This window comes from Hippopotamus amphibius, chromosome 17 (genome assembly GCF_030028045.1).
Source record: "Hippopotamus amphibius kiboko isolate mHipAmp2 chromosome 17, mHipAmp2.hap2, whole genome shotgun sequence".
Classification (NCBI taxonomy): Eukaryota; Metazoa; Chordata; class Mammalia; order Artiodactyla; family Hippopotamidae; genus Hippopotamus; species Hippopotamus amphibius.
Window position 1 is genome coordinate 36,910,688 of NC_080202.1, and position 20,603 is coordinate 36,931,290.

General features: G+C 44.4%; 1 protein-coding gene across 1 annotated transcript in view; it reads left to right on the forward strand.

Annotated features, from left to right (window-relative positions):
• TTLL6 (tubulin tyrosine ligase like 6) overlaps positions 1 to 18,324 on the forward strand; it is a 35,833-nt gene extending 17,509 nt beyond the window's left edge. The window contains 7 exon segments of the mRNA XM_057716784.1: positions 661 to 886; positions 2,225 to 2,400; positions 3,716 to 3,904; positions 4,590 to 4,770; positions 5,739 to 6,020; positions 17,189 to 17,558; positions 18,056 to 18,324. Coding sequence (XP_057572767.1) covers positions 661 to 886; positions 2,225 to 2,400; positions 3,716 to 3,904; positions 4,590 to 4,770; positions 5,739 to 6,020; positions 17,189 to 17,558; positions 18,056 to 18,324 — 1,693 coding nt within the window.
• Positions 18,325 to 20,603: the final 2,279 nt, after the last annotated feature.

A 20,603-nucleotide genomic window follows, 5' to 3' on the forward strand; every position in this document is an offset into this window, starting at 1 on the left:
CTGTGACTGGAGGGTTTCCTGGGATGTGGGACTTTCAGCTCTAAAATCAGACTGTCTGGTTTACCTGGGACAGTTGGTAACCTTATCTGTGGAAATGCCCTGGGGTTGCCTTTTCCCTCTTGGCAGCCCTTTAGGGGGCTAACTATGAAGAAAGTTAAAATTTCTGTGTCTTTAGTGTCCCCAGAATGCCCTTAGATAGCTGAGGTGGAACCCAGGTATCAGTGGTCTGAAAAGGCTCCTTAAGTGCTTCTAAGGAACACCAAAGGCTGAGAAACCATTGCCACCAAAGCAAAACCATGATGTAGGGTGTTTTTTAAATTTTTAAAAATTCACCCATTAAGCTTTCCACCCAGGATGCGCAATCCCTACCCCAGCCCACAGGTGTTTTCCAGGTCACAGTGAAAGTGCCCAGGCCAGGGCTTACATGTCATTATATCTGCGCCCACTCCAGGACTGTGGAGGCTTGAGGAGTGTGGCCCTCTGGCTTCTTCAGGGTCCTCCTGAGCTGACATAGCCCTGGCATCATGCTGGCTCCTGGGTGTCCCTCCCCACTGGCTTTGGGGCCCTGTCTTCTCCAGAAATTTCTGATTTCCAGCATGCCATGGCCTTAGATGATCAGAGGCGGGCTGCCCCACCTCACGGGTGGTGGTTCCCTTCCAGGAAGCTCTCCACCTTCAACGTGTACATGGAGAGTCACGGCTACAACATGGGGCAGATCTGGAGAGATATCGAGGATGTCATCATCAAGACGATCATCTCAGCCCACCCCATCATCAAGCATAACTACCACACCTGCTTCCCCAACCACACACTCAACAGCGCCTGCTTTGAAATCCTGGGCTTCGACATTTTGTTAGATCACAAACTCAAGCCCTGGCTGCTGGAGGTAGGGAGATTGCGGTGAGGGATGAAAGTGGCACCTGTCAGCAGGGTCAGCCAGTCGGGCCCATCCTTCTGCCCTCCTGGCTCAGCTAAGATGCTGTGATCCTACTTCCTGAGCCATTGCCTCCTGCAGCACTTGCGCCTGGGGCTTCTCCCTTTGCTGAAAAATGGCCACCAGAGGGAGGTAGACGGCCAGGAATTAGAGAATTCCTTGTGCCTTCTTGAGGTCCACCTGGACTTAGAAGCTCTGATCTGAGGCACAGTGTGATTCTAAAGACAGCTCTACCTTTCATAACAGAGTCATCTCCCAGAAAGGGGGTGTTCTTCACTAAAACTGGGTGGAGGATGTTCAAGATCAGACAGGAGCTGCCAGGCCTGGCTCGCAGGGGCCTGGATCACTCAGTTCCGAGCATCAACAGGGAGCAGCCTGGTGCCTGTGGGCACGGGAGTGGGTAGGGAGACACTCAGTGAGTTTTCTGCCTCCCCCAGACCCATGGGGTGGTGGGAGGAGGAGGAAGAGACGCTTCTGGGTGGCCTCCTCTCTTCCCGATTGGACCTGTGCAAGCAGTCCTCTCCCATGGCCATTCAGTGTGCACACCGGGAGAGGGGGTGGGGTGGGGCTGCGGTACAAGTCAGAGATGATGGTGACAGCTGCCAGTGACACAGAGTCAGCCCTCAGCGGGGAAGACCCAGAATTACAGATCAGATTCCTGGGGCCTTGGCCTACCTCCATTCCCAGCCCTTATTCCCAAGTGTGGGTGGGAAGGAGAATATGGCCATTTGGAGCTCTTACTCAAAGAGCAGAATAAGCCACCAGGAGCAGGCCTGTAAAAACTGCTAGAATTCTTCAAATGTCACACAGTACCTCAGAACAATATAGACTCTTCCGTGAGCAGGAATGCATCCTCTCCGTCCTGTCTCCCTGTCAAGCCCAGTCAGGAGGTCAGGATCCTGAAGGCATCCACTCCTTTCCCCTCCCCACCTCCCAGCCTGGCCCTTTGGACGGTCCCCTTCCATCTGCTCTCTGGAAGGCACAGTGCACAGGAGGGGGCACAGGCACACCAAATAGAGGGGAAACCAAAGACACCCCCCCACACACCCCCTGCCATGCTTCTCAGGAAGGCAGGATTGAAAAAGAAGCTAGTTAGACTGAAGGAGGCTCTGCTTCCTCCTTTCTTCACCGTGGCTCCAGTCCAGACCCTCTCTCCCTTTCCCTTCCAGTCATCTTGGTAGCCAGGGCTCCGAGTGAGGTGGGCTGGGGGGACGCCCTGGAGGGGGCACTTCACCTCATGCCCTGCTTGCCCTCTGTCCAACCTCCCCAGCTGCCGTCTTGCCCTCGCAGGTCAACCACTCTCCGAGCTTCTCCACTGACTCCTGGTTGGATAAAGAGGTAAAGGACAGTCTGTTGTATGACACTTTGGTCCTGATCAACCTGAGAAGCTGTGCCAAAAAGAAAGTCTTGGAGGAGGAGAGACAACGGGGGCGGTTCCTGAAGCAGTGTCATTCTCGGGAGACCAGGTACAGTCGTGGGTCAGTTCTAACAAATGATAATCCTATTTGCAAAATTAGTTTATATTTGCAGGATGTGGAAGTTTGAACAGTCTTACTGTGAATATTCCTTTGTTTCCTAAAAATAGAAGATTAAGTTATAGACATAAGTACATGTGATGGGTATGTTTATTAATATCATATGAAGATCCAGGGATTAGCAATTCAAAAAGTCAAGCCATTTATCTTTACAAGAAGGAAGATTTGTCTGTCCTCCCCTTGTCACTGTGTTGGGGGGAGCCCCTCACCCTGCTTCCTGCTGGGTAGCATTTGCCTTTTCACAAAGGCCTTCCTCTGCAGAGCGAGAAGGAAGACTTGGAGCCTGCTCAAGGAGGCGGCTTTGTTGATTTTCAGATCCCGCTGTGGCTCCCTGCCCGCCTCGTGAGCAGAGCCAGCCTCACGCAGGCTGAACTCCTGGAACCAGGGTGTAGCGTCTCTGTTCGGATGGCACTGTGTTTCTCAGAGCATGTTCACGTGCACTGTCTTCCCTGGAAGGAAGGGGGTAGGTGGTAGCATGGGGTGTTGTCTGGTCCTGTTTTGGGAGCTAAGAAGACTAAGACTCTGGAAAGGGAGCTGCTTGTACAGGTCACCTCACTGGTAAGTGACAGGTCTGGACACAGAGCCTGGTGGGTGTGCTGCCTGGTGTTCCAGGCTGCCTTCCATTAAATTCCTGGAGAAGGAGCCAGCGTCAGCTAAGGAGCGGCCAGGGCCCTCCTCCAAATCCGTCTCCTCGTCATGACTTGGCTCTGGATGGCTGAGGGGCTTTTGGTTTCCCTGCTGTAAAAGGGGCTTATCCATCCGCCCCCCACCCCCCCCACCTCCAGCTCCCCGGGGGACTGTGAGGAAGCATGAGATCATCACAGCTCATAAAAGCTCATCAAGCTCATCCATGAAGCCCTCAAATTTAGCAAAACACAAGCTGCCAGTTCTCCAGAGAAGGGTAGCAGGGCTGTGGTTGGGAAGGTGGCGACAGTCTGACTCGTCAGAACTAAGCCAAGAGGAAAATGGGCTTCACGTGGAACAGGAGAGAATTTGGTGAGCTGTCAGGAAGACCGCTCCAAGCAGCTCTTCGTGCCTTACGATGCTGACTGTCCCGGGAGGGCTAGACTCTCCTTTAAGGGAAACATTCCTGCGTTCATTTGTTTAGGACACACTGACTGAGCACTGTTGTGTGCAAGGCCTCGGTCTGGCCCTACGTGACACCCATGTCCTTGGAAAGGCCATGCCTCTCCACGCTTGGTCCCGTGAAACCCTAACTGCAGTCCTGTGTTCTGCTTCCCAACAGGAAGGAGGAAGTCAAAGGCTTTCAGGCCATGCGTCTAGAGAAAACTGAGACGTATGAACAGGAAAACTGTGGAGGCTTCCGCCTGATTTATCCCAGTGTGAATTCGGAGAAGTATGAGAAGTTTTTCCAGGACAACAACTCCCTCTTCCAGAATACAGTTGCCTCCAGGGCTCGGGAGGTGTGTGCTCGGTACGAAGGCTCCTGGGGTGAGGCAGGCAGGGTTTTGGGGGAAGAGGGGGTTGTGCTTGACCTGTGGAGTGAGCTTGGGGTGGCCTTGAAGTTGCTGTCGTCTCACAAGGACCAGGAATTGTGAGATTCCTTGGCATGGGATGTTGTTAATTGGATATGAGGCTGTTTCTAGAAACTCATCCTTGAGAGGGGCACCCCCATCCCACTCCAGAATGCCCAACCCCTCAGGGCTGCCTCCTGGATTCACTCAGGTATCAGATCTAAAGGCTGGAAGGGACTCATCCCATCCAGTCCAATCCCCACCCTCCACCTCATTTCATGGAGCAGAGAAAGGATCGTACAGCAGGTAATGACAGAAGAGGCTCTAGAACCCCTGTCTCCTGAGTCATGCAGCTGAGTTATTTCCATCACTTCATTGGCCAGAGAGACCCAGCATATGAACCGGTCCAGTGTGGCAGCCTGTGATTTTAGCCACCTGCCCAGACCCTCTTCCCAGCACCTGCCGGTTGTGGGATCTGGCCTGCTGGGAAGGGAGGAGAGGGATGGGGAGCGGTGAGTGGGGTGCAGCCCCCCACTCCGCCCTAGGAAGTGGGCAGGGCAGGGCAGGGCATCTCACTGCCCTCAAGGAGAGTGTCCGCATTCATAGCCCATCCCTGACCTACACTCACTGTTCCTCACTGGGCAGGCAGCTGCTCCAGGAGCTGAGACGGAAACAGGAGAAAACATCCTTCCAAATGAAAGAGAAGAGGGTCGAAATGCAGGGGGAGTCGGCAGGCGACCAAGCGAGAGGCAAGAGCGTGCCACGGAGCTGGCGACAGAAACAAAGGCAGACATGCAAGACCGCCACCAGCCGGGCCTCCAAACAAGTAAACCTGGATGGGAGGGGAGCACACATGCCCAGCACCCTTCCCCGGCTGGGCCATTCCGGGGGGGATGCTGAGGAGACGGCTGCTGAGAGCTCAGACACACTGAAGGAGTGGGGACGCACGGAGGGCTGGGCCCCGGGAGGGGAGCCCAGAAGTCACAAGAAGCCCGGTGGCCTTGAGAGGATCCCTCCATCCACGTAGAGAGGACTCTCGCGGGTCTGTCCTTCTTCTGCCGGTCGGAGTGAAAGCATCTGGGAGGCTGAGCACCATCCCCATGTAGAGAGTAGGCTCTAGGACTCCCTGCACTCATGGTCCCCAACTCCAGTTTTTGCCTCCAGCAGGCCAGAAGCATAGATGAGAGAGGAGCCCACAGGGAGGAGCTTCTGGGAGGCAGGCCCTCAGAACACTACATGGGGTGACTGAACACAGCGGGTCCTTCCAGCCTGCTCTCTGCTCAAAGTGTGGACCAGCCTCCAGGCTGGGGCCACCTGTCCAGTTGTCCTATGATCTGAATCTCTGGGATGCCCCCCTTCTCTGCCTAGCTTTCTCTTCTGGCTCACCGGAAAGATTCAGTTGACTTTTCAATCTATCTCCTTCTTCCCAAAGACTTACCTGAAGGGACAGGATTAGAGCAGCTTTGTTTGTTTGTTTGTTTTTTAAAATAACTTTGTTAGGGTCATAGACCCTTTGAGAATCTGATAAAAGCTATGGAATCTCTTGTCATAAAATATACAAAGATACGATTTTAAAACTGCAGTTTTAAGAGGCTCCAAGTCCCCGTGAAACCATCCATGAGCTGTCTAGGGGTCCTTGAACCTTAGGTTAAGAGCCCTTGATTAGAGAGACTTTGATTTTGATTGCTTTCCTCTTCTCCTCATCTCCTTTGCACCTACCCTTGGGTGCAGATGATCTGGAAGTGGACAGAGCTGGGCTCCTATGGACTGTATGTTTGGTTTCCTCCTTCCCAGTACCTCCAGCCATTGACCTTAGTGTCCTGCACACCTGACTTGCTGTTGAGTGTCAGAGACACAAAGAAAAATGAGACAGGCAGCAGCCTCGACCAGGAGGCCCTCACGGAGGAGGATGGCCCTGCTCCCCGTAAGCCTACGTCTGCAAGGTCTTACAGCTCTGTACCTGACTTGAGGAATTCAAGCCTTCTCAGCTGCTCCAGGCCAGAGCTCAGGAAACCCACCTCCAGAATCAAGGAAGCCAAGTCCGCCTCTGCAGTGAACACCATCACCAGCCGTGCGGTGAGTAGGGCAGTCTGCCTCCTCTGAGGACTGAGCTGGTGGTGGTGGTGGGGCCGAGGTAGGAGTCTTGCTTTCTGGTCCCTTTTCTGCACCTGATTTACCATGGCCTTTTGAGTAAGCCACTTACCCTCCCTGGGCCTTAATTTCCCCACTTGTGAAGCCCAAGTTGTGGAATGGCATTCCCGTTAGGAGTCTAGACCTATACCTTTAGGGCTTTTATTATTTTTTTAAATAATACTTATTTCTTTATTTGGCTGCATTGAGGCTTAATTGCAGCACACGGGATCTTCGTTCCCCGACCAGGGATCGAACCTGCGTCCCCTGTGGATTCTTAACCACTGGACTACCAGGGAAGTCCCCTTTAGGACTTTTAGAAAGGCCATCTCATGCATCTCTTCTTTTGTTTTTTGTCTGTTTGTTTGTTGTTTTTTGTTTGGTTTTGTTTTGTTGGCTGCGTTGGGTCTTCTTTGCGGCACGGGCTTTTTCTCTAGTTGTGGCGAGCAGGGGCTACTCTTCGTTGCGGTGCTCAGGCTTCCAGTGCGGTGGCTTCCCTTGTTGCAGAGCACAGGCTCTAGGTGCGCAGGCTTCAGTAGTTGCAGCACACGAGCTCTAGAGCGCAGGCTCAGTAGTTGTGGCTCATGGGCTTAGTTAGTCCCCAGCATGTGTGATCTTCCCAGACCAGGGATCAAACCCGTGTTCCCTGAATTTGCAGGAGGATTCTTAACCACTGCGCCACCAGGGAGGTCCCTGCATCCCCTCTTTTGGGCAGGTTACCAGCTGTTGTATTAGCTTCTGTAGGGCTGCTGTAACAAATTACCATAAACTTCGTGGCTTGAAATACAAATCTACGCTCTCACAATTCTGGAGCCTAGAGATCTGAAAACAAGGTGTCAACCAGACCATGCTCCATGTGAGGGCTCTCTAGGGAGGATACTTCCTTGCTTCTTGCTATATGCTGGTGGTTGTTGGCAATCTTTGGCATTCCTTGCCTTGTGGCAGCATAACTCCAGTCTCTGCCTCTGTCGTCACATGGACGTCTTCCTTGTGCTTCTCCTCTGTGTTTCTTCACACGGCTTTATAATGACACCAGTCATTGGATTTAGGGCTCACCCTAATCAATAAGCGCTTATTTTAACTTGAGATCTGCAAAGATCCTATTTCCAAATAAGGTCACATTCTGAGGTTGTACGTGAATTTTGGGGGGATATTACTGAATCCAGTACACCACCTAAGGAGTGTTTTTCAAACTCCATTGTTGTATGGACATCTTTTGAAGGACAAAAAGCTCTTTTAGATTCCAATTGTAAACTTAAATTATTTTTATAAATACATACAAGCATAAAACCAAATATAAAGTCTTTATACCTATAGCTCTTATGCAACTACAAAACAAATAGCACCAATAAAATTTGCATAAAATATTAATTTAATATGACAGTTGATTTTCTATTTTTGTAGAAACTAAGTTGCCACATGAATGTGGTACCAACCATGCTAACAGAGGTTCTCTTGTGCCCATCATCCATAGGTCCACAAGAGCTATGTGATGACTCTACTGTAACTACTGGAAAATCTGCATTGTTGGGCCTTTGCTTGGTCCAAGCGCAGTGTAGAGTAGTGCGATGTTTTTCAAGTTTCCAACCATAGCCCATCATGGAAATTCATTTTATTTCATAGTCCATCACATATGCACACATACACTGGAGAAAAGTTTCTAAAACAGCGCTTAGCCATACTGCATATAGTGACTCATCCTATTCTTTAAAAAATACCAGTCGCAATCCACTAAATTAATTTCATGACCTACTGGTAGTTTTGCAGCCCGTGGTTTGATAAACACCTTTATGAGAGTACACTTTGGAACTTCATCATGTTGAATTTGGCGATGATTTCTTGGATATGACACCAAAAGCACAGGCAACAAAAGCATAAATATCTTATCAGTGGGACTACATCAGACTTAAACAATCAACAAAATAAAAAGAGAACCTGTGGAATGGGAGAAAACATTTGCAAACCATATATCTGATAAGGGGTTAATATCCAGAATTTATAAGGAATTCTTACAACACACAACAACAACAACAACCCAATTAAAAAATGGGTAGAGGCTTAAATAGACATTTCTCCAAAGTGAAATCAGCCAGTCATGAAAAGACAAATACTGCATGATTCCACCTATATGAGATATCTAGCGTAGTCAAACTCTTAGAAACAAAAGGTAGAATGGTGCTGTGGAAAGGCAAAAAAGGGATGGTAGTTCCTCGACCAGGGATCGAACCCTCGCCCCCTGGAGTGGAGGCTCCAAGTCTTAACCACTGGACCGCCAGGGAAATCCCAAGAAGGGATTTTTAAAAATGCCTGCATTTAAAATTTGTTTAAATGTGATCAGGTTATTTCATTCTATGTCCTATTTTTTTTTTTCTTATTGAGACCCACTTTTTCTTTTCGTTTTTAGGATTAAAATTACATGCATTAAAATGCTAAAATCTTAACTGTATAATTCTGACAAATAAATACACCTGTGTAATCCATATCCCTATCACGATATAGAACTTTCTGTTATTTCCCCAAAGGTCCCCTCTGCCTTTTCCTGGGCAGTTGCCCTTCTGCTCCCTGCATCCCTCCCCAAGGCAGCCACCATCAGGACTCTGACTTTTTCCATCTTCGTTTTGCCTCTTCTAGAACTTTGCGCAAATGAAATAATATAGTATATATTCTTTTGAGTCTGACTTCTTTAGTTCAGTATTTGTGCGATTCATTCATGTTGTTGAGTATATCAGTAGTTTGCTCTTTATTGCTAAACTGTGTTCCATTGTACCAATACACTGCAGTTTGTTCATCATTCTCCTTGTTGGTGGACATTTGGGTTGTTCCCAGTTTTTATTCTTTTATTGCTATTGTGATTAAAGCTCTTAGGAACATTCCTGTACACGTCTTTTTTGTAGACATAGTTTTCATTTCTCTTGGATAATTACCTAGGAGAAGGATTACTAGGTCAAAGTGTAAATCTATGTATAACTTCATAAGAAACTCCAAAGTCTTTATTTAAAATGATTGTATCTTTTGTACATTTCAACCAACAATGAATGAAAGTACCAGTTGCTCCACGTTTGGCAACATTTGGTGCTATCCATCTCTTAAATTTTAGCCACTCTAATGGCTATGTTGTGCTTTCTTACTGCGGTTTTAATTTGCATTTCCCTGATGATCAAGCATGTCAAGCACTTCGTCAAGTGCTTGTTGGTCATTCATGTATGTTTCTTTGTGGAGAGTCTGTTCAAGTTTTTGCCTTCCTCCCTTTTAAGAAATGGGATTATTTATGTTTTTACTATTGTGTTGTAGGAACTCTGTATATATTCTGGAAACTTGCCTATTCTTTTTTTCTTAATAGTGTTTTTTGATTAGTGAAAAACATTTTGATGAAGCTTATCAATTTTTCTTTTATGGTTATTGATTTCTGTGTCCTAAGAAATTTTCATGAACTCTCAGGTCACAAAGATATTCTTCTAGGTTTTTTCTAAAAGCTTTATGGCTTTACCTTTGTGTATAGGTCCATGATCCATTTCAAATTAACTTTTTTGGGGGTGGGGGCTTCGGTGGGTCTTTGTTGCTATGCACGGGCTTTCTCTAGTTGAGATGAGTAGGGGCTACTCTTCATTGTGATGTGGGGGCTTCTCATTGTGGTGGCTTCTCTGGTTGTGGAGAACAGGCTCCAGTAGTTGTGGCACATGGGCCCAATAGTTGTGGCTCAAGGGCTCTAGAGTGCAGGCTCAGCAGTGTGGCACACGGGCTTAGTTGTTCCGCATTATGTGGGATCTTCCCAGCCCGGGGATTGAATCTGCATCCCCTGCATTGGCAGGTGGATTCTTAACCACTGTGCCACCAGGGAAGTCCCTCAAATTAACTTTTGTATGTGCTAGGTGTTGGGCACTAGGTTTTTGCCCATATGCACATCTAGTTACAACACCATTTATTGAAAGACTTTCCTTTCTTATTGAATTGCTTGGATGCCTTATAAATTCTAGTAAGGATTTTTGTTGTTGATGCTATAAAATTTTCATCAAACACTTATGTCATCTTCAAATAAAGACAGTTTTTACTTCTTTCTTTCCAATCTTTATGCCTTTTATTTCTTTTTCTTACCTTATTGCCTGTCTAAGTTTTCTAGTACAGTGTTGAATAGGAATGGAGAGAATAGACATCCTTGCCCTGTTTCCAATCTTAAAGGGGAAATATTCCAGTCTTTATCATTAAGTATGGCATTAGCTGCAGGATTTTGTAGATGTTCTTTACTAGGCTGAAGATGTTCACTTCCATTCCCAGTTTGCTGAGAGTTGTTTTTAATCATGAATGGATATTGAATTTTGTCAAGTGCTTTTTTGGTATCAGTTGATAGAATCATACAGTTTTCTACTTTAGACTGTTAATATGGTGAATTACATTTATTATTATTATTATTATTATTATTATTATTATTATTATTATTTTGGCTGCACCTCGTGGCATGCGGGATCTTAATTCCTTGACCAGGAATCAAACCCATGCACCCTGCAAGTGGATGTGCAGAGTCCTAACCGCTGGACTGCCAGGGAAGTGCCAACATTGATTAATTTTTGATCTTGAGCCAGTCTTACATTTCTGGAATAAACCCCACTTAGCCATGACATATTGTTCTATTTACACATTGCTGGATTCAATTTGCTAATGTTTTGTTGAGGATTTTTACGTCTGTGTTCATAAGAGATGTTGGTTTATAGATTTTTTTTTCTTCTTTTACTTTTGTGTGTGTGTGTGTGTGTGTGTGTGTCTGTTAGCTCCATAAAATAAAATGGGAAGTGTTCCCTCCTCTTCTGTTTTCTGGAAGACATTGTATAGAATTATCATTATTTCTTATTTAAATATTTGGTTAGGATTCTCCAGTGAAATTATCTGGGCCTGGAGATTTCTTTTTTGGAATACTTTAAACTATGATTCAGTTTCTTTAATGTTATGTATTTTATTTTGAGTGAGTTTTGGTGGCTTGTGGTTTTTGAGGTATTGGTCCTTTTTATCTAAGTTGCTGGATTTATATGTGAAGAGTTGTTTATAGTACTTCCCTATTATCCTTTTAATGTCTGCAGAGTTTGTAGTGATACCCTCTCTTTCTTTCTTGATATTGGTAATTTGTTTGTTCTTTCACTCCTTTTATTCTTGGTGAGTGTTGCTAAGAGTTTATCAATTTATTCTTTTCAAAGAACTGGTTTTGGTTTCATTTTTTTCTATTATTTTCCAATTTTTTAGTCCATTGATTTCTGCCCTTATTGATACTTATGTTCTGCTTCCTTTGGATTATTTTTCTTTTCTTTTTCTACTTTCTTAAGGGAGAAGCTTAGAATGTTGATCAAGACCTTCTTCCCTAATATAAACATTTAATAGTATAAATTTCTAAGAACAACTTTAGCTAGATACCACAAATTTTGATATATTTTCATTTAGTCCAAAATATTTTATAATTTTACCTGAGATTTTCTTTATGATCCATGGGTTATTTAGAAATGTGGGGTTTTGGGGGGACTTCCCTGGTGGTCCAGTGGTTAAGACTCCACCTTCCAATGCAGGGGACATGGGTTTGATTCCTGGTCAGGGAACTAAGATGCCACATTCTGCAGGGCAGCTAAGCCTGTGCTCTAGAGCCCATGTGCCACAACTAGAGAGAAGCCCGTGTATCATAAGGAAGATCCCAAGTGCTGCAACTAAGACCCAATGCAGCCAAATAAATAATAAATAAATATTTTAAAAAAGAAATGTGGGTTTTTTAAATTTTATTTTTATTTATTTACTATTTATTTTTATTGAAGTTACAGGTATACAATATAGTGATTCACAATTTTTAAAGATTATACTCCAATTATTGTTATTATAGAATATTGGCTATATTCCCCATGTTGTACAAAATATCCTTGTAGCTTATTTTGTACCTCATAGTTTGTACCTCTTACCCCCCTACCCCTATATTGCCCCTCACCCCTTCCTTCTCCCCACTGGTAACCACTAGTTTATATCTGTGAATCTGTTTCTTTTTTTTTTTTTTAATATACACTAGTTTGTTGTACTTTTTAGAATTTACATATAAGTGATCATACAGTATTTGTCTTTCTCTATCTGACTTATTTCACTTAGCATAATGTCCTCCAAGTCCATTCATGTTGCTATAAATGGCAAATTTTCATTTTTTATGGCTAAGCAGTATTTCATTGTGTATATATACCATGTCTTCTTCATCCATTCATCTGTTGATGGCCAATTAGGTTGCTTCCATATCTTGGAAATTGAAAAATGTGTTGTTTAATTTTCAGTTGTTTGGAGATTTTCCTGGTATTTTTCTGTTACTGATTTCTACTTTAATTCCATATCATCAGAAAATATACTTTATACGATTTCAGTTTTTTTAAATTTGTTAAAGTTTATGTTACAACTCAGAATATGGTCTCTTCTGGAGAATGTTTCATGTATATTTCAAAAGAATGTCTATTTTGGTACCATTGGGTAGTGGATCAATTAGATCTATTAGGTTGCTGATGTCGTTCAGTTCTTATATATTCTTATTAATTTTCTGTACACTGGTTCAATTAATTACTGAAATCCACCTTAGGATTTCATCATAGACATGGGGGTGCAGAGAGTGGAGAAAAGAAAAGAAGAAAACAAAGTCTTTGAGCCACAACTATAGGGCTTCTCTTAAAGCTTTCTCTGTCAACTTCCCAGTGCCCACGTTTTCTTTTTTTAATTTTATGGTATTTATAAATTTATTTATTTATTTATTTATTTATTTATTGGCTGTGTTGGGTCTTCATTGCTGCACTCAGACTTTCTCTAGTTGTGGTGAGCTGGGGCTTCTCTTCGTTGTGGTGCGCGGGCTCCTCATTGCTGTGGCTTCTCTTGTTGTGGAGCTCAGGCTCTAGGCGTGGTGGGCTTCAGTAGCTGTGGCAGGCTTCAGTAGCTGCGGCACATGGACTCAATAGTTGTGGCTCATGGGCTCTAAAGCACAGCCTCAATAGTTGTGGTACACAGGCTCAGTTGCTCTGCGGCATGTGGGATCTTCCTGGAGCAGGGATCAAACCCGTGTCCCCTGCATTGACACACAGATTCTCAACTACTGCACCACCTAGGAAGCCCCCCAGTACCCACTTTTAAGTTTTGAGTTGCCTTGAATTCAGGTCAGGGGAAACTGGAGGAAAAACAGTAAACTCACTGCCAACTTGCTGGTACTTTGAATTCTCTTCTTCCTCCATCTATCTGCTACTGTTTACTTTTCAGAATTGTCGGATGGCTACTCTATGCATGCATTCTGTGCAGGTTCTATAGGAACAGTCAGTGGGAAAGACAGATGCAATGTGCTTAATCCATCTCAGCTAGAACCAGAACCAAACTACTGTCCCTTCTCGTTGTTTTAAATTTTCTTATTCCTTTGATGTCTGCATGATCTGTAGTGATATCCCCTCTTTCATGGATGATGAAAGCAGTTTGTATTTCCTCTTTTTTTATCTTGATCTTACTATGGGGTTATCCATTTTATTAATTAAAGAACCAACTTTAGGCTTTGTTAATTTTTCCTATGGCTTATTTTCTATTTCATTGCTTTCCAGTATTATCTTTTTTTAAAAAAATGATTATTTTAAGAAATGTTTACTTTATTTTTTAATTTTTTATGAATTTATAAATTTATTTACTTACTTGCTAGCTGCGTTGGGTCTTTGTTGCTGTGCGCCGGCCTTCTCCAGTTGCAGTGAGCGGGGGCTACTCTTCTTTGTGGTGCACAGGCTTCTTATTACGATGGCTTCCCTTGCTGTGGAGCATGGGCTCTAGGCATGTGGACTTCAGTAGTTGCAGCACATGAGCTCAGTAGTTATGGCTCTCGGGCTCTAGAGCACAGGCTCAGTAGTTGTGGTGCTCTGGCTTTGTTGCTATGCGGCATGTGGGATCTTCCCAGACCAGGTTCCCTGTGTTGGCAGGCGGATTCTTAACCACTGTGCCACCAGGGAAGTCCCCAGTGTTATCTTTATTATTTCCTTTCTCTTCTATTAGCTTTTATTCTAATTCGATCACTGTTTTCTAGCTTCTTAAAGTGGAAAATTAGATTATTTATTGTAAGCCTTTCTTCCTTTCTTTTATTATTATTATTTATTTATTTATTGGCTGCGTTGGGTCTTCACTGCTGCGAGGGGGCTTTCTCTAGTTGCAGCGAGTGGGGGCTACTCTTTGTTGTGGCGCATGGGCTTCTCATTGCAGTGGCTTCTCTTGTTGCAGAGCACAGGCTCCAGGTGCATAGGCTTCAGTAGTTGTGGCACACGGGCTCAGTAGTTGTGGCTGGCAGGCTCTAGAGCACAGGCTCAGTAGTTGTTGTGGCTCACTGACTTAGATGCTCTGTGGCATGTGGGATCTTCCCGGCCTAGGGATCAAACCCATGTCCTCTGAATTGGCAGGTGGATTCTTAACCACTGTGCCACCTGGGATGTCCCTTTCTTCCTTTCTAATGTAAGTGTTTAGCACTACAAATTTCCCTATAAATACTCGTTTCTCTGCACACCACAAATCTTGATATGTTGCATTTTTATTATCATTATTTGAAATATTTCCTAATTTCCTTGTGATTTCCTTTTTGTTCCATGGGTGATCTGGAACTATATTGTTTAATTTTTTAATATTTAAGAATTTTCTAGATATCTTGTTATTAATTTATAATTTAATTCTTTTGTGATTAGTACAAATGCTTTATTAAAATTTATCAGGACTTATTTTACAGGCTGGCAAATGATTTATCTTGATGAGTGTTCCATGTGCACTTGAATGTGTATTCTACAGTCGCTGAGTTCTATAAATCAATTAGATCACTCTGGTTGACAGTGTCGCTCAGATTTTCCATATCTGGACTGATTTGGGTTCTACTTTTTATATTAGTTGCTGAGAGATGGATGTTAAAATCTCAACCCCAATTGTGGATTTGTTTATTTCTACCTTTTGTTCTGTCAGTTTTTGTTTCATGTATTTTGAAGCTCTTTTATTAGGTACACATTTATAATTATTTTGTCTTTTTGATGTAGTGCCCCTTTTATCATGAAATGATAAAATCTTTATCCCAGATAATACTCCTTGTTCTAGAATCTATTTTGTTTGATATTAATATAACCTCTCCATCTGGTTATGGTTAGTGTTTGCATTAAAAATTCTTTTAATTTCAACTCAATTTTCTCATTATATTTAAAGGATTTCTATTACACACAGACATAAGTGGGTCTTGCTTTCTTATCCAGTGTGACAACATCTGCCTTATAATTGGAGTGTTTACTTCATTTTCATTTAATTTAATTATTAATACAATTTAGGGCTAAAATTCTGTTCATTTTCTATTTCTGCTTTTTTCCCATATTCCTCCTTTTGTGCCTTCTTTTGGGTTAATAAAAAAGTGGGTGTTTGTTAGTTTTAATTTCTCTATCTTTTTAGTTATAACTTTTTGCCTTTTGCGGGGATTATTCAATGGATTGCAATATTCATCTTCAGCGTGTCAGAATCAACTTACAGGTAACATTGTACTTATTTTTTAATACTTATTTTATTTTATTTATTTATTTGTTTTTTGGCTGTGTTGGATCTTAGTTGTGGCACACAGGATCTTTCGTTGCCTTGCGCAGCCTTCTTTCTAGTTGTGGCTCGTGGGCTCTGTAGCTGTGGTGCTCGGGTTCCAGGAGGTGTGGGCTCTATAGTTTGTGGCATGTGGGCTCTCTAGTTGAGGCACTCAAGCTCAGTAGTTGTGGCACATGGGCTTAGTTGCCCCGAGGCATGTGGGGTCTTAGTTCCCCAACCAGGGATCAAACGCAAATCCCCTGCTTTGGAAGGTGGATTCTTTACCACTGGACCACCAGGGAAGTCCCTGTACTTAATTTTAAATATAAGAAACGTACTCTCTTTTGCACTAATATACACTGTTAGTATTTGTTGCAGTGCACATCTGTATACTGGTGATGAATTTTCTGTTTCTGTTTATCTGAAAATGTTTTGATTTAAAATCCTTTATTTTGAAGGATATTTTTTGTTGAACCTAGAATTCTGGGTTAACATTTTTCTTGAAGCACTTTAAAAATGCTGTTCCAGTATCTTCTGATCTTCTTCTTTTTTTTTTAATGAGAAATTAACTGTATTCGTATCATTGTTATGTATGTAATGTGTCATTTTTCTCTGGCTGCTCTTTATCTCTGAGTTTCAGCAATTTGAAATGCAATATGATGTAGCTTTATTTGTATTTATCCTGTTTAGGATTCTTAAGCTTATTGGTTTTGTAAATTGGTGTCTTCTACCAAATTTGAGAAATTTCTCGCCATTATTTCTTCAGCTATCTTTTCTGCCTTATTTTGTTCCTCTCTGTTGTACTTTCTGTCTCTATCAGGACTCTAGGTACCTCATATAAATAAAATCCTACAATATTTGTACTTGTGTGTCTAGTTTATTTCACTTAGCATAATGTGTTCAAAGTTCCTTTATGTTGTAGCATGTATCAGAATTTCCTTCCTATTTAAGGCTAATATTCCATTGTGTGTATACACCACATTTTGTTTATGCATTCATTTGTTGCTGGACATTTGGGTTGTGTCCGCCTTTTGGCTATTGTAAATAATGTTTCTGAGAACATTGGTGTACTTTTTTAAAAGGAGCAGCAATCTAATAACTTATTTAGCGTATACAGCTAGGAGCAGCATTTATGGGTCACAGGGTATTTGTAATCTTATCTTACTAAATATTTCTAGATGGTTCACCAGAATGGCTGGACCAGCCTGCATTCTCATCAGCAGTGCGTGAGAGCCGCTGTACCTCCCCCCATCCCACCAACGCTGATATCCAGCTTTCCAATTTTTGCCATTCTAATAGCTGTGAAATAATACCTATTTCTCTGATTACCAGTCTCCAGTGTTTAAAATCTCTCACGTTTAAAGGCCTCCAGAGGAAGCTCTGTGGACAGTCCCCACCATCTTCTGCCCTAGTGTTTAACCAATTCATGGTTAGGAAACTATTGTAACCAAAATCTTTCTTGCTACTCATGAACTCAGTTCTTCATCTGTTTATTTTAACTAAAAATGGCATAGGAAGGAAACTTTGCCTTCCACAATCTCATTTTGGACCATTTTATCTTCTAGCCTCTAACGTCAGTAGAAACCTTCCCAGAATCTGCCACCCAGGTCTCAGACACCCCCCAATCTCTGCTAAGCATGACCATGACAACCAATTCTGAGCGTAGTAGCCCAGAGATGGACAGGGCGGCCTCTTTTAAATGCAAGCAGCAGCAGATGCCTTGGCACCTCATCTGGGAAAAAATATCAAACAATTCTCTGCCTGCAAAATCCCAGAGCTTCTTAGGGTGTCTGAACCCAAGATGGACTTTGCTAAAAAATGACATGAAGAAGCAGCATTCTGTGTCAGAGCTGTCCACCAAGGTTCAACTGAGGGAGAAGCTGTCCCTGTTCCCAGCTCACTACAACTCAAAGCTGGTGCTGAGTGACCAGTCACGTGAGTGTCAGTGTGTACAGGGAAGTGCCAAGAGCTTAGGGGATGGAGAAACCAACAGAACCAGTCTTAATCTTGAGGAGGGCCCTGTCTGAGGGGGGCTGTAGCCCCTGCCTTCAGGGAGACCCCAGTCTGACGGTGGAGACATAGTCCTTATTCTTAGAGAGTCTCTAGTCTTATTGGGAAAGCAAAAAGCAAAAAAACAAAACAAAACAAAAAACACAATACAATGCTATATCTAAGTACCCTTTTCAATCTTTGCTGGTTCTCATTCAGATGAGTCTCATTCAGCTGAGCCTGTACAAGTTGCGGGGGGGTTGTTAAGTTTGAAAAAAAAAAAACAGGGAAGAGAAACTGGAGGAAAAGCATAGTGGCTGATTCTGATTCAGCAGCTTCAGCCAGTTTTCAGTGGGAGACCCTAGTGGGACGTGGCCTTCACCAGGAATTTGTGCTGAGTCTAGCAGCACAGATTGATGATGCCAACGACTTTGCCTTTCCAGGAAACCCCTCCCTGCCCCAGGAGTGCTACTTCCGCAGCTGAAGCTCTGGTGAGAAGAGGCAGCTGGACGTGCCCTCCCTCCTTCTTTTGCAGAATTCTCACAGCCGTGATGTTTCCCTGAATGACATGCTGGTGGTTGCCACTCCAGCCCAACTAGATCCGAGGCCTGGCAGAAGCCATACAGGTGCTGTAAGAGACCTGTGTATACAGGATCAGGAAGCAGAGAGTCACTGCCTGATCTCTGGCCAAAGAGGATGTGAGAGGAACTAGGTAGGCCCATCCATATTCCCTTCATGTGTCTGGCACATTGGCAGGCACTATACATATATTTCTGGAATGTTGAGTAGGTAGGTGGAATGATGGATTCATAAAGGCATACAGGTAAGTAGACAATTAAGACTAACCTCAATCAAAATGTGACCCCCTTGGGCTTCCCTGGTGGCGCAGTGGTTAAGAATCTGCCTGCCAATGCAGGGGACACGGGTTTGAGCCCTGGTCCAAGAAGATCCCACATGCCGCAGAGCAACCAAGCCCATGCACCACAACTACTGAGCCTGCGCTTTAGAGCTCACGAGCCACAACTATTGAGCCCTCGTGTCACAACTACTGAAGCCCTCACACCTAGAGCCCGTGCTCTGCAACAAGAGAAACCACTGCAATGAGAAGCACCACAGTGAAGAGTAGCCCCCACTTGCCACAACTAGAGAAAGTCTGCGTGCAGCAATGAAGAACCGGTGTAGGGACTTCGTAGGTGGCATTGTGGTTAAGAATCCACCTGCCAATGCAGGGAACACGGGTTTGAGCCCTGGTCCAAGAAAGATCCCACATGCCGCAGGGCAACTAAGCCTGTGTGCCACAACTACTGAGCCTGCGCTCTAGAGCTCGTGAGCCACAACTATTGAGCCCATGTGCTGCAACTACTGGAGCCCATGCACCTAGAGCCTGTGCTTCACAACAACAGAAGCCACAGCAATGAAGAACCCATGCACCACCATGAAAAGTAGCCCCCGCTCACCGCAACTAGAGAAAGCCTGTGTGCAGCAACAAAGACCCAATGCAGCCAATAAATAAATAAATAGGGGGAAAAATGTGACCCCCTTGCAATGTATATTTCTGCAATGACTGATCTGGCCCCATTGCTTTAAGCACACTTAGCCTTGTCTTCCACTTATGGCTGAAATTGAGACAGTCACTAATGCTGGTCCCGTAAGTAGAACCATGTCAGCCGTGAGGGGTTGATTTCCACACCTTTCGTGTTCTGCCAGCCTGGACTAGGTCCAGGTCGCTTGCCCCGAGAGCTGGTCCTGCAATGGAGTGCACTGAGGGGACAGAACAGCAGGACAGTGGCACCTGAGAAGATCTGGAAACAAAGACCCTTAAGATTTGATTCCACTGTGTAAAAGGACCACAGAGATAGCAAGGGAGCCCTCTGTCAGAACGTTAGCGCTTCTGAGGGAAGCTGATGTATAAAAACTTAGGAGGACTCTACAACATAGCATTGCCTGTGGTGGAGGGACTTGTGTTGCTTGGCTGCTTATGGAAAGAGAGAACATTGTCATCATCTCCCTCACTCCTGCCACCTAAAGCAGACTGTGACCAGACAGTCTGACCGGGCCCCCTGGTGACCTGTAACTCACACTGCAGAAGGGCTGACGAATGAACATCAGCCCACAGGCATCACTTTGGGTGCTCACAGAAATGCATATTCCAAGGCCTGCTCCTGGAAATTCAGGTTCAGTAGATCCTACTGGGGCCCCAGGAATCTGCATTTTAAGAAGCTCCTCTAGGTGATTCTGATGGTCCTCTCACCACCCTCAGGGAAAAACTGGGCCTGGTGTTTCACAAACATCCCTGATGATATGAATCACATGGGGCTCCCTGTTAAGCCTGTAGTTTCCAAGGCCACACCTCTGGAAATCCTGACATGAGATTTGGGACAGGCCACTGGAAATTTGCCTTTTGAGGAAGTATCTCAGGTGTGGTAGTGAAGACTGTCCTACGTTTAGACCCAGGCCTGGGCATAGGAACCTGTGATGGCCAGGCCTGACCTCTGGGCCTGTTATAGGAACAAAACTCCCCAATCCTGATGGGGCTCAAACCTACCCCCATTATCTTCAGTTCATAATTTTCCAGAATTTTAAGTTATTTAAGCTCCTATTTTAAAAAGGGGGAATGAAGCAGCAGGTTACAATAAAAGCTTGTATATTAGATGACTATAAAATGAAGTTGTAGTGATCAGAAGCCACACAGAGAAAGGGAGGAGATAATTATACTGAAAGGGTGTGATAAAGTGCTTCCTGCGATGACCATTAAATTTGGCTCTGGACTGCTTAGCAGAAAAAGCCAAACACAGCATTCTCTTTTGGACTTTTTTGTCTCCCCAGTCAGAATAGAGACTCCCTAAGGACATGGACTATGCCTCCATCGTCAGATTGGGGTCTCTCTGAAGGCAGGGGCTTCATCCTCCTCCCCCACCCCACACTGGGCAGTTCCCAAGATTAGGACTGGTTCTGTGGGTTTCTCCATCCCCTAAGCTCTTGGCATATCCC